Raw genomic sequence first — 13,101 nt, forward strand, 5'->3', positions numbered from 1 at the left:
CACCAATTAATGCTACTTTTTGGCACACACAGCAGGGAGCCTCTATTGGCAGTGAATAACAAAATGTTCACCACACCCAGTGAGGGCTTTTCCCTTCCATCTAACTATCCAATCTTCTCAAATGTTTCTCAGCTCTTGATGACTCCTGGGTCACAAAGTTCTTCTCACCTAGGGTGGTCAGTCCAAGGAAACACACCCACTGGGAGCTGGGCCTTGAAAAACAGCGTTCCTTTCCAGCAGTTGCCTCCCGGTTATCCGTGTACCATTTGCGGATAGTGACTTAACTGCCTGATAGATCACATACTCTGGACCTGTGCCGACTGCCAAGACCTCCACTGGGAGGACCTTTGGTTTCTGTGCAAACATATCCATGCTTGCAATGCTTCAGGAGGCATTTTAGTGCTTTCAGTTCCCAAGAAGGTAAGGGACATCAGCCTTTAGACTGCTCTAGAGGACCCTCAGGATGAATGAAGAAGTAAACATAACTTTACAAGACTTGTTAGGCACTGAAATAGACATTTTTCAGAAAGTCATAAAGTAGATTAAATAGTTGAACTATCAGTTTTATACCACAGAAAAATTATTGGCAAGCACAATGTAAACTCTTTAAAAAAAAACTATATAAACAAAAGCTGATTTACACATATCAGGGGAAACTCTGCGTTTATGCCTTGTATTTGCATTAGGGACAGTCTAGACATAGAACTAGCAGCACTTTAAATTTCTCTCTAGATTAATTTAGTAAAAATGAAGTAGTCCTCTTCTTACAGATGCTTACATATTGGATGGATGTCTTGCAACCATTCGGCTGAATCTGTTCCTGCATTGGCATAATCTGCCTTGATATAAGCTGATTTAGCACAAAATTTAACCAATTAGTTAATCCAAATCTTTTGAACTGATGTAATAGCAGTATTAGATGTAATAGCCTATATCCTGGAGTAAAGATTAGAAAGTCAAGAGAAACACATGGAAGCAAAATAAATTGTCTGAATCCAGCAATTCTTGGTTTTAAACTGTGTCAGTGTTTTACCATGAAAGGAAAGTTGTTTTTTTAATTCTCATTTACATCCCAGCTCATGGTACACCCTATGACTAAGCAGTGGATTATAATAATTGTAGTGCTATTGGAGAGAGATGTTCCCATTAATTCTGGGTGAGTAACACAGGGTGGAGGTTGGGTGAAATAGGCACTGTGACTAAACAATGCTTATTTTCGGTTGTTCATCTCAGACTGGCTCCAAGATTTTAGCATGGAAACATGCCATATGATGACCTTGAAAGGAAACTAGAGAAAAAATGTGTTAGTAGCCCACATTTTTCTGAAAGTGTAGTTCTCCTTCTCTGACTGTTATCGTTCATTTATGAGCATTATGTTCAATTTGCCAAGTTACTGTTTGAGGATGACAGCATGGCCTCCTACCTACTGGTGTTTTTTTATGAATGGGGTGAAATCCTTTCCCAAAGCCTGAGAAAATTCCTACTCTTGTGCCACTGTTATAGCCTCTCCCAAAAACTGCAAGTTGGGATCTGTGAAAGGATTACTTTCGCAGCTCTGATTTATTATTGTGTTGTCTCTCATGCCACAGGGGTACACTTCTATGTACAGGTTAAATGCCAATAAGAGGTGCAGGCCACGATTGTAACTTGCCAGATGTGTCTAATTAGATTTGCAAATGAACTAGATGATAGTAATCACAGAATGGCAGTGTTTATAGTTGTGACAAGCTGCAGCCATTATACAAAATCATTTCTCCATGCAGGGGAAATTCCCTGCACAAGTAAGGCACAACCAAGATGCTATGGAGTCCAACCTCCCATGCCAGCAGGAGCTGACTCCACCAATTAAGGTTGTGCCACTGCTAATACAGTATGAGCTATAAATCCCATCCAAACCCCTCCAGAACAAGATAGCCTCCAGCCCTGGTCAAAGCTGCTGCAACAGTTCAGAAAATCTGCCCAGAAGCTGCCATGGTGCCAGATTCCCCTTGGCCATACTCTGCTTCTGGGATGCCCTGGAAGTGTCCCTCCTTACAAAGAGGTTAAGGAAGGTGTGAGAGAGGAGCACAGCCCTAAGTGGAGCAGGCGCTCAGGAAGAACAATCTCACTGGCACACAAATCTGGCACAATGTATGCGGCTGTTTTCCTGCCTGCAATCACGCCAGGCAGCATTACAGATGTGGGATGCACTTCCTGCCTCTGCAGTACCAAGAACCTGGAACCCAGCCACGTGCCAGAGATTGTGGAGAAGCCACGTGGTGTGTTGGAGACATGGCACTGTGCACTGGAGATGTGGCATATGATGAGCGTCAGCTCATTCCTGTCTGCAGCGTAAATGACTAAAAAGTAGATTTTTCATTATTGCCATAACCAAAATATTTCAGTTCTAAACTGTGCATGATTTTGTAAGGATTCTGCTGACTTAATGAAGTGAAAGCCTTCATAAAACTCCTTCTCTGTATGTCACAGTATTATAGAATTTACAGGGACTATCGTTATGATGTGCATTTATATATTTCTCCTATAAATAGACTTTATGAGCTCACTAATAATTCTTAGATCCTGAGTTACGAAGTACTGGAATGATCCTAAAGATAAAACAACAATAGAGTTAGTAAATATATTCCAAGAGTAAAGGCTGATCAGAAATGTTTAAACTCAAGGAAAACAGAACTCTGCCAGTTTCCATAGGGAATTCCTGAACAAAAATTCATTATTATTATGAAAACAAAATATGATTCCTCAGCAGTTTTATCACTGAATAAAACACTTCTGCAGTTTCTCATACATATACCCATCAGTACTGAAAAATCTTTTTTGTCTTTACTTATGCAAAATTCCCACACAATGATTCAGGTTTAGTAGAGTAGCAATTCAAGATGGCTTCAGCGTAAGTACTTTATTATTTGGTCTTTAGGCTGCATATAAACTTAATGCAGCTATTTGTATGCAAGAATACTAGCACAGTGAAACGTTCTGGCACAAGGTTCAATGTTACAGCAATTATATGTAATTCAGATACCAGTATTTATTGTGCCAATTTGTCTTCTACCTGGTCCACAAACCAGAAAGCAAAAGCTTCTATCCTTTACAAATGGGTTTTATATAGACAAAAACCATTCCTTTTCAAAATATTGCCCTTACAAAGACCATGCACTGCTAAATTACTGTAGGCAGACTTACAGTTTTGCGTGGAACCTGCTTTTGCATGCAATGTATCTCTGTACTTGGGACTGGTTGATCCCATATATGCCAGTCCATGTGAAGGTCCCACCTATAACAATCGTCCAGAAGGTGTGCCTTTGCAAAGGATTGGGATTAAAGCTACAATGAGAGGGAAAGGAGAAAGCAAATTCAGAATATGAAAATATTCTCATTATGAGAAGACCTTAATGGCTAGAAGTTTCCTTGTACCTGTTCTAACACAAAATTTCTTAATTTGGTCAGATTTTGTACATTCAGATATGTGAAATCTGAACTCATGGAAAGAAAATTTAAAACTCAAAGCTGAAATCCTGATCTAGCGAAACACTCAGATCTGTCTGAAGGTGAAGTTTAACCACTTTACTTGCCTATAAACTATAGTTTTATGTAAAGCTGTATGACACCTGGGACTGTTGTGATGAAATGATGCTCCAGTAAAAAGTCTAATATGCATGCTTATCTAGAGGGACACCAGCCTGACACCAATATAAAGGTGTGTTTGCATGCCCAGCTTTTGTGGACAGAGCCTCTGTAAAACATTTGGCTGATTTTGCTCTAAGTGAACAACAGATTTTAAATGTCCATAAATATGTATTTTTTTAAATCACACTATAATATGGCAATAAATTATGCTTATCTTTGTGAACAATGTAATATTATTTCACCTTTTACAAGCCTTTATTCCTTTTCTTTTCCCACCTGTGAACTCTCTGATTGGGGGAAGAAGCAATGCAGTACAACCACTGCAAATCAGCCAAACAGATTGAAAAAAGACTGTTCACGAGAAGAAACAAAAAAACATACCCACAGATGTATTATTTACTGAAGAACCTGGTGAAGATTTTTACAGAACAACCTGGTGAGTGTTGTGAACTCATAGACAAAAGGACGAAAGGTAATACTTGTCGCACTAAACATTCACTAATAGCACTGGGTGAAGATTCTCATCAAAAGTACATTAATTTTATTTTTTTTAACTTTAAAGTGGTTTTTGATTCAACACTGTCAGAATTAATATTCTTGACCTTGCAAAATTATATTTTTAGGGTATGTTTAGTTACACTAATGGAGGGCAAAATACTATTAAAGCTACTTTTAATTTTTATTTCAGGGAAAAAAAAATTCCCTTTTTCAGCCTAGACAAAAACTATTGTTTTCACAGTTGTTTTGTTTCAGCAGCTGAAATGCCAAATCAGCTGTTTGCAAATTGTAAGTATAAATATGATTATCCTCTCCTATTCACCAGTCATTTTCAATGGAATCCAAAATATATCCTTAAAACACCTACTTGACAAAGTAAAAAGGGTTTGCTTTTAACATAATTTTGCATGGTGTAAAACCTAAAACATATCCCTCAAGCTAGGTAACCTTGTTTAAAAATGTATAAAAATTGGGTCACAACTCCTGCCCTCCTCCTCCTTCAGTAGCAATTTAATTTCACAGTTAGTCACATGGGCTCTATTTGTAGGAATAAAGAGGCAAATCATCTGCAAGTACAAACTCACTCCCAGAAGTTTAATCTTCCTCCATAGTAGGAATCGTTTACAATGCGTCCAATTCCCTCCTGAACCACCACAGCTCGTATAATCACAGATGAAAATCCAGCTACCATGATTCCAACTTGGAAAACATCTGTCCACACCACTGCCTTCAGACCACCCTGTATGAGGGACAGCACATATCAGGTACAACAGGGCAGCAGCACTCTTGCTTTGCACTCACATTCAACTAAGAGAAATGTTACTATCTCTATTATGCATAATAGATTAATTTCATCTTCTTCTTTAATAGCAATAATTCTGTACTGGGGTGGTTAGGAATTGCGTCCTGGAACCTATTCAGGACATCCTGGCCCTTTTTTGAAGTGCATTAGAATTTACTTTGGCCATACACATAGTATCCAGTATTTACTTCACCACATAAACTGATTAAGAAGTTTGTATCAAAAGATAAATTGCCAGACAGTGATCATCTCAAATAAATACAGTATCACGAACTCCAGAAGCTATACCATTCATGTGAATGTGAATAAACGTTACTTAATCCAATATATACAAATAAATTTGTCACTGAGGTTCCATTTAATAATTTCTAGAAACTTGGACAATTAAAATTAATCTAAAGACTAATCTGTTCATGTGGCACTTGCTATTTTCAGTGCCTCTGTTCAGTAACAGACTGGCCTATTACAGTGGCAGTAAGCAGGTGCTTGACAAATTACACAGCTAAACCCCACTAGATTAGAAGAAAAATTACAGAAGGATTTTTAGGAAGGGAAATGTATCTTTTTGTTGTTCTTTCACCAAAAACAGAAGTTTGAATGTATCAAAAAAGAAAAGGTTTGAGTCACATCGCAGCTACCTTTGTGTCCAGAGACGTCCCTGGTGAAAGTGGCCCTGTGGCTACAGCTACACTGTGAAATATAGTCCCATGGGGTAACCCCATTATCAGGCTACTTTCCAATGAATTACATATTTGGTGTGAATGGTGAAAAACACAGAGATTTATCTCAGCCAAAGGGTCCACATACCAGTGTGCAGTAGAAAGTGCAGACCACGCCAGTCGCCACCACTGCACCCCACAAGTCGAAGCCAGTGACTGAAAAAGAGGGAAATGGCACTAGAGTGAATGTGGCACTGGGGACAAAAAAATAAGGTCTATTTTTCACCCTCAATCTGGTTGTTGAAACAAAAAAAAAAAAAAAAAAAAAAGAGAAATAAGTTAAATGCAAAAGTAATAGAAAATGGCAATGAAAACATTTGTGTGTCTACACCAAGCAATTCGTCCTAACCAGTTCTAAAAAAACGAAACAGGTGTTGCAGATATTGGAAGCTGCTAAAAATTTAGATATATTTCAGGATCTAAGAAGCTATTTGTCTTTAATGTAAATGCTGTCCATCGACAAATCCAATATGTCTGCAGGCCCCAACTCAAGAAGGTTTTTAAAATACATGTCCCTCCTTGAAGCCTGGGTAGTCCCACAGGCAAGGATTTAAGCAAGCAAACAGCATGGGGATGCTCCACAGAGGCAAGGTGGTTCAAGAACGGTCTGGAAGAAATGTGTCAAATTAAAAGCTTTTCTTTTATTCTTCTTTCTTTTAGGGAAACGTGATAGTATGTCTACACCAGACAACACTGTGCTGTGGTTGGCATACAACAAGCTGTCACTGCCCCAGCTTGGCGTGCTCATGTATGGCCAGGCAGGGCACCGAGGGCTCCCCAACAGATAGGTTCAGGTTAATGAGAAACACAGCACCAAAACTAATGAAAATCATTGCTTCTAGTTGGGAGCCAGCTTGGTCATGCCTTGGTTTAGTATGTATTTGCAGGGCAAATATAAACATGATGGTCATAAAACCTGTGGGTCTTATACACTGGAGGAGATCAATCCAGACAGTGTTGGATATTTGGATATTTTCTTCCTTTCTGTTCAATGAACAAGTCAAAAAAAAAAAAAAAAAAAAAGCCCAACAAACAGAACAAGTGTGATTTCCATTCTAGCCAAAATGATTCGCTTTTTATTTGCATTATGTTATTCCTCTTCTTGCCAAGTGGACAAATTAATTGTGTCAGATTAAAAGTTTCATTTGGCTCCACATAAAAGCTTTTCCCCCATTTAAAAATAAATGTGGCTCATTTTCAAAGCAAAAGAGTCATTTTGAAGTAGAAAAAAATAATTTTGTAAATATCATAACAAACATCTTAAGTTCAAGATCTCTCTGGTTTTGATTCGGTTTTCCAGGAAAAATGACTGGCCAAGTTAAACAGTTCCAGGCAGCCTAAAACCATATGTACAGAACTTTTGCCTAGCTCTCCTCTTGAAGAAGAGCACTTAACCAGGGGAATTCAATGTGTGTTTAGTCTCTCTGTTGCCTTCAAATTTACTTAAGTCTTCTTAACACTTCTGAATGATATTGCATGAGAGGTAGAGTAAATGAGAGCAGATTTTTCCCTTGAGCCTCTTCTATAATTCCTTACAGGTAGGGATTAAGGGACTAGGATAACAACTGGTAGACCACCTATCAGAGTTCCCATCAGGATCAACAGAAATCTTAGAAGACTTCACAGTCAGTCCTTGAGCTATATCTTTAAGTGTGCATTACCAAAAAAAAAACCAAAGCATGCTAGTACTATATGCAGAAAAAAATATAACAGAGAAGAACAGTTGCAGTATACTCACCTTGATTTAGTGCTAAAGCTGGAGCGTAAATGACAATACCAGTGTATAAAGTCTAGAAGGGGAAAAAATATATAAAATCAATAGAAATCTAAATTCCTAGAAAAGGTGATCGCTTTCTGAGATGGTTTCTCTTCAAGCATTTATGCAGTCCATATTTCCTAAATTCATAACAGTTGAGAAGTAATTCCAATTGTTAGAAAATTAATGTCTGAGACTAACCAGCACTGCAGTCTCACAGCCTAGTGTTCTTAAAACAAATACCACTGACTCTTGAATACCAAATCCTTCTTCAGCTTTTCCTGGCTTTTATAATTATGTTGTTTTATGGCTTTAAAACTGCAGTCACATGGCAGAAACAAGAGCAAAACGAAGTTGATGAGGTTTACACATGGTTTGCCAAGGAATCTATTACAATTTATTTTCTCAGTCTTGGGATCAATATGCCTCTCAGTATGCGACTATAACGCACATGAGTAAGAACAAAAAATATAGCACTAGTTAGTAATTATGGATAGTATTATGAGGAATTAAATTCCTGTAAGATGAAGCCATGCATGATTATCAGCAGATTTGTATTTTTACCCAATAAAGATATAGACAAATGAAGGAGCTACTCCATCCACTTTTGAGTGGGGATTCATACACTGATATCCGCTATAATTTCTTTGTGTATATTTTTAAATCCTGTTTGCCTTTTTACCACTGTTATTACTGCCTTGTACTACTAGGACAAGTTCAACTGTGGCGTGGTTCAGGGGAATACAGCTTGCAACGCGCAAACAACTTCTGTGAAGGTCAGCAGTCTTGATTCAGAGGATCTAAATCACAGGTCCTGAGCTGACTTGCATCAGCTTTCCATGACTAAATTCTTCTGACTCCCTGATTTACAGGGGTGGGACTTGGGCATGGGAAAGCAGCAGAATCAGACATCATCCAGCATCCAGCAAGCCTTTGCCCTCCCCACAAGTGTGGAGTCTGCCTCAGGCACAGGGTTAAACCAGAGCAGGATGGCTAACCAGTGGATCACTCGCTGTGGTTTTTAGCAGGTCAAATCCAGTCCCTGTGGCAGAGCTCTGCCTCATTGCCAGCAGCTACGCTGGGGAGAGAGCCAAGAGGTAATTGGAGTGAGCGGTAAGCCAGCTGTGGGAGGAAATTACTACAGAGGGGCTGCTTCACCCAGCATGACCAGATCGCCCTGGCCCCTTGCTGCACGCCTGCTACAAGCACGTGCCAGAAAGGATGGTGGTGCCGTTGGGGAAATAGTTATTCCTGCCTGGGTACTACTCCCCACCTCTGTGTGGGCGTGTTTGCTTCTCTGTGCCACAAGTCCTCTGCAGGTTTTCATATGCAGCTTGTATGCCAAGAAAGCTGCCAGTCCTGACCAGTCCCTGGCAAATGTCTCCTCGGAACTAGTTGCATCACTTCACAGCCAACTACTGACACTTGTTAAGCCCAGTCAATGTTTGACTTGCTGTCCACACAGCGACTGTCAGCATGGGCTGCTTAATCATAGAATCATAGAATGGTTTGGGTGGGAAGATCATCTAGTCCAACCCCCCTGACATGGGCAGGGACATCTTCCACTCTTTACTGGTTTCCATTACGACATTTAGCTGTTGACTGCAACTCTTTGCATGCAACCATCCAGGCAATTCCTTATCCATCTAATAGTTCATCAATCAAACCCATGTCTCTCCAATCCTACTAATTCAGGGATTCAGCATGAGAAAGTGGCTTTCTTATACAGAGCAAACAAGTGTCAGAAGCTTTGAACCATAAGAAATTAAAATTTGTCACAAGTATGATGACATTTTTGTATAAATTAAAACAGGATTGATGACACAATCTTTCCACTTCTTCAGTGGTTTTTTCAGGTTGTATTACTACATATTCTTTTTTTTTTTTCTGCTTTTAAACATATGCCAATATTCGCATAACAGTTAAAATTACACCATTAAAATGTTGGGGGATTTCCTTCCTTCACTATGCTTTTCATTATTCAGGTTTAAGTTGTTAGTGCTTGGCACAGAAAGACGCCTATAGATCTTTAGTTCATTTCCTTGGGTACATATTTAAGTTGTATAGAATTTTTATTTTTTTTTATCTTTGCAAGCAAAGCTTATGCTTGGCTTGTTCCAATTTACGCAGCTGTGATGTCTTCGTATTTTCTGGCAAAACAGTGTCAAGGTTCACACATGCTAGCACTCTACCTTTCCTATGGGCTTGCATATCTATAAATGCCAGCTATGCAGCACTGTTCAAACAAGTAATTAGCACTGCATTGACCAGCATCTTGTTAGTGCAATTGTGACTGTCCTGTAACTCCTGGTGTGTCTTAAAAATACAAAAGCAGGCAAAAAGCAAGCATGTAACTTGAAAAGATTTCTGATTGTGTATTCATTCTTGCTTTGAATTCTCCAAAAGTCCACTTCAAAATTGTGAAAATAACACATTTTTGTTGCTGGTGCATTTGGCACATGCTCACTGTACATTTAAAAGCTGTGGTCTCAGACTGACTCACCAAATGGGATGGATACAGCAAACTGCACCAACAATAATTGCAGGGACTGCTTTAGTTTAACATTCCCCAAAGCAGTAATTTGCTGCTTCTCTGTTTGCAGGCACCCAGGTATTTTTGCACTGGTGGTGGTACAAGCTCTTGTGCAGCAAATGACAGCTCCAGACAGCTTGTTCTGTCACCTTTCACAGACCCTTGAAAATTAGGCAGACTCCCAAAATCCACAGACCACAGGATGAAAACTGCTGCTGTAGACAATTGGGGCATGTTTACACTTTGAACCCATTGTGGGTTTCTCAAGCAGGCAGGCAAACATCTGCTCTTCACACTGCTACCCTGCAGTGAAGCGTCTCTTGTCTCTTGGCACGGTGCTGATGCCAAGTGACTGCTCCCAGTGCTCAATAACGCACACAGAGACCAAAGGGGCATCCGCTGCCCACCTCATTGCTTTGGCGCAGAAAGAGCTTTGGTTCTCCCACGCCCAGCCAGCCACACACTGTGGTAACCTCATCAACCGTTCAAAGAAAACAGCCAGTTTAAACTAAGCTGAAGAATCCTGGTGGCTACGAGGACCACAGAACAGCTTTGAGGTTTACTTGCCGTTTGTATAATGAAGAGGATCGTTCCACAGAGGCGCAGGTATTTATTAAATCGAAGCTCTAAATACTGTAAAAGAGAAGAAAACCCAAATGTTTATACCAAAACTTGGCATTATTGATAGGACCGAATGAAGCGATGGGCAATACAGAAAGGGCATAGTAACATTTTTACCTTTTCATGACTAGCCAAAACTCTTAAGAGTCACCTGGACTGATACCTCTTTCAACTTGATTTGGTATTTCTCTACAGATCTCACTGCTGGGTAATGACATATGAGCAAGTGATGTAGACATAAGCTAGTCACTATACGACAGGGTCTGCAGAATGGAAACTGGTGCTACTCAGCTGCTTGAAGGCACTCAACAGACAAGGAGCTGTGCATCGTGGCTTAGCAAAGACCATCATGTATTATCACAGAATCATTTAATATCCTGAGTTGGAAGGAAACCAAGAGGATCATCGACGCAAACTCTTGAACCCACACAGAGCAACCTAAAAGTTCACAATGACATACCACCAAACAACAGAACCCACTTGCATTGTGAAATCAGAGAGAAAAATAAAACATTACGTCTATTCCTAAGCCTTAGTCGATTTGGAAACTCCAGCATTATGTGCATCCATCTGAACTGCTGTGAGACAGGGCAGAAGGTTTTCAGTGGTCAGCAGCTTCCTCCCATGGTAACCTCATCTCCTGCACTGCCCAAAGCAACTCACCATCTTCTACCGGTAAGTGGAAATCTAGCCTTTAGCAAAACAGAAACCCTTGCTTTTCTGTGTAGCCTGGGACAGCACAACCTCTGAATGAGTTTGTCATGCTGTACGGCAGATTTCTTCCCACCATCTGTCCTAAAAAACCTTTAGGGTGTGTGGTTGCACAAAAGGGACTTCCTTTGCCTGCCAGTCTGTTCAATCGACACAAAACACTGAAGTGAATTCAATTCCTTGTGAATTGAACATTTAAAATGTGATCTGTGAGCATGTCCACACAAGGAAGCGGTGTTGAAGCCCTGGACAGACACAAAAATTTGTTTAATCTCTGAACTCTGTCCACAGATACAAGACACATCTTTTATCGGTGCATTACTCCAATTCATCGCCAAGATTATCAGTGAGCTTCCAGTCATAATTGTAAGTCTTTACAAGAAGAGCCCTATTTTAACTGACAGTCCAAAGATTAGTGGTTTAAATTACACTGGAAGCCACCAGAGGTGAATTCTTATCTAAGTCTACCAATAGAAACATTGTTTTCAGCCTCCAATGCTGCAATGTCCCTGTTCAGTGTAATAAAATGCAAAAGACTGAAGTAGGCCAAGGACTTTCACCTGCACGGATGTGCATTTCGCAGTGTCCTCTGTGAAAAGAGCAATTTGCCTCCAGATCTACAGCTAGGAACTATCTCCATGCAGGAAGATAAACAGATTGCACAGACCTTCTAAATCAGAAGAAAGTCCTGACCAGATATTTCCTCACTCCTGAACAGTCAGACTTGACCTATGATGTGTCCCACCACCCCAGATGTCTCCGCGCTGCTAGCTATACCTTTAAGTTACGCACTGAGCTGAAGACCAGCTCAGCCATATTTTGGTGGAAGTAAGAGAACAGACACAGAGCACTTGCTAACCTTCCCCTATAAGCATAATGGAGAAGACATTCACCAGTGTGAACAGCCTCAGGTGAAAAGGGTGTCTCCCCAAAACCTCTAGGAGCAGCAAATCTCTAGGAATAGTACAAACATATACTCTGCCAGAGGGGGACTTTTCTGGCAGTACCTGAGCTTAGAAACCAACCTGGAAGAAGCATGAATTCAGAAGTCTTGTTCCCACGTTAGATGCTCTTGCATTCTACAATTAGTAGGTATACTAATTACACATCATTAACCACATTTCACCGTTGAAGCTGCACGAGGATTAATCCAACTGCTGAACTGAGTATTTGAAGTGAGGAAACAGATCTGGCACGGTGCACAGCTCCTGAGCCAAGACAGCAGGACTGAGCATTTCCTTTCTGCAGAGGCCGCGTGGGAAGACTTGGGGACAGAGCAGGTTGGAGCCTGCCCTTGGGAGTGCAGATATGGGTCAGCACAGAGTGCAGGGGGATTTGGGGGAAGAGATGAAGGGGAGACACACAGAAAACAGGCATAAGAAACCCATCAGGTCCCTGAAGGCTGTGGAAAGGCTTCTTCTACTCTGCCCTACCTCGTAGGTGCTGGTAATGCCCAGCTTGTAGAAGACGGGCAGGAAGATCTCAGCACTGCACAGCACCACCAGGCCGTAGGTGATGGCGAAGATACAGAAGATGGCACCGTAGCGGTAGATCTCGGCAGGGGTGCCCAGCACTGTGACAGCTGACATGAAGCTGGCGGTAAGGGACAGCGCGACAGGGATGGCGGTCATGCTGCGGCCCCCCATGAGGAAATCCTTGGAGGTCTTCTGTCCCCCTCCAGCAAAGGCATAGTAGACCCCAATGACAGCCGAGACCAGCAGCATGGCCGCAAAGACCACATAGTCCCAGACGACGAAGCGCCCCATGCTACCAGAGGGACTGCCTCTTGAAGCCAAGGAACCCCAAAATCAGAGAGGCACCTGCTGCCCCCGCA

General features: G+C 41.0%; 1 protein-coding gene across 1 annotated transcript in view; it reads right to left on the reverse strand.

Moving 5' to 3' along the window:
* Window positions 1-13,033, reverse strand: part of SLC5A8 (solute carrier family 5 (sodium/monocarboxylate cotransporter), member 8) — a 24,276-nt gene extending 11,243 nt beyond the window's left edge. The window contains exons 1-6 of the mRNA XM_010075869.1: window positions 12,701-13,033; window positions 10,503-10,568; window positions 7,385-7,436; window positions 5,735-5,802; window positions 4,710-4,864; window positions 3,184-3,324 (exon numbers count right to left, since the gene is read on the reverse strand). Coding sequence (XP_010074171.1) covers window positions 3,184-3,324; window positions 4,710-4,864; window positions 5,735-5,802; window positions 7,385-7,436; window positions 10,503-10,568; window positions 12,701-13,033 — 815 coding nt within the window. The remainder of the gene's footprint in view (window positions 1-3,183; window positions 3,325-4,709; window positions 4,865-5,734; window positions 5,803-7,384; window positions 7,437-10,502; window positions 10,569-12,700) is intronic.
* Between the last annotated feature and the right edge of the window lie 68 nt (window positions 13,034-13,101).

This window comes from Pterocles gutturalis, unplaced genomic scaffold (genome assembly GCF_000699245.1).
Source record: "Pterocles gutturalis isolate BGI_N339 unplaced genomic scaffold, ASM69924v1 scaffold628, whole genome shotgun sequence".
NCBI lineage: Eukaryota > Metazoa > Chordata > Aves > Pterocliformes > Pteroclidae > Pterocles > Pterocles gutturalis.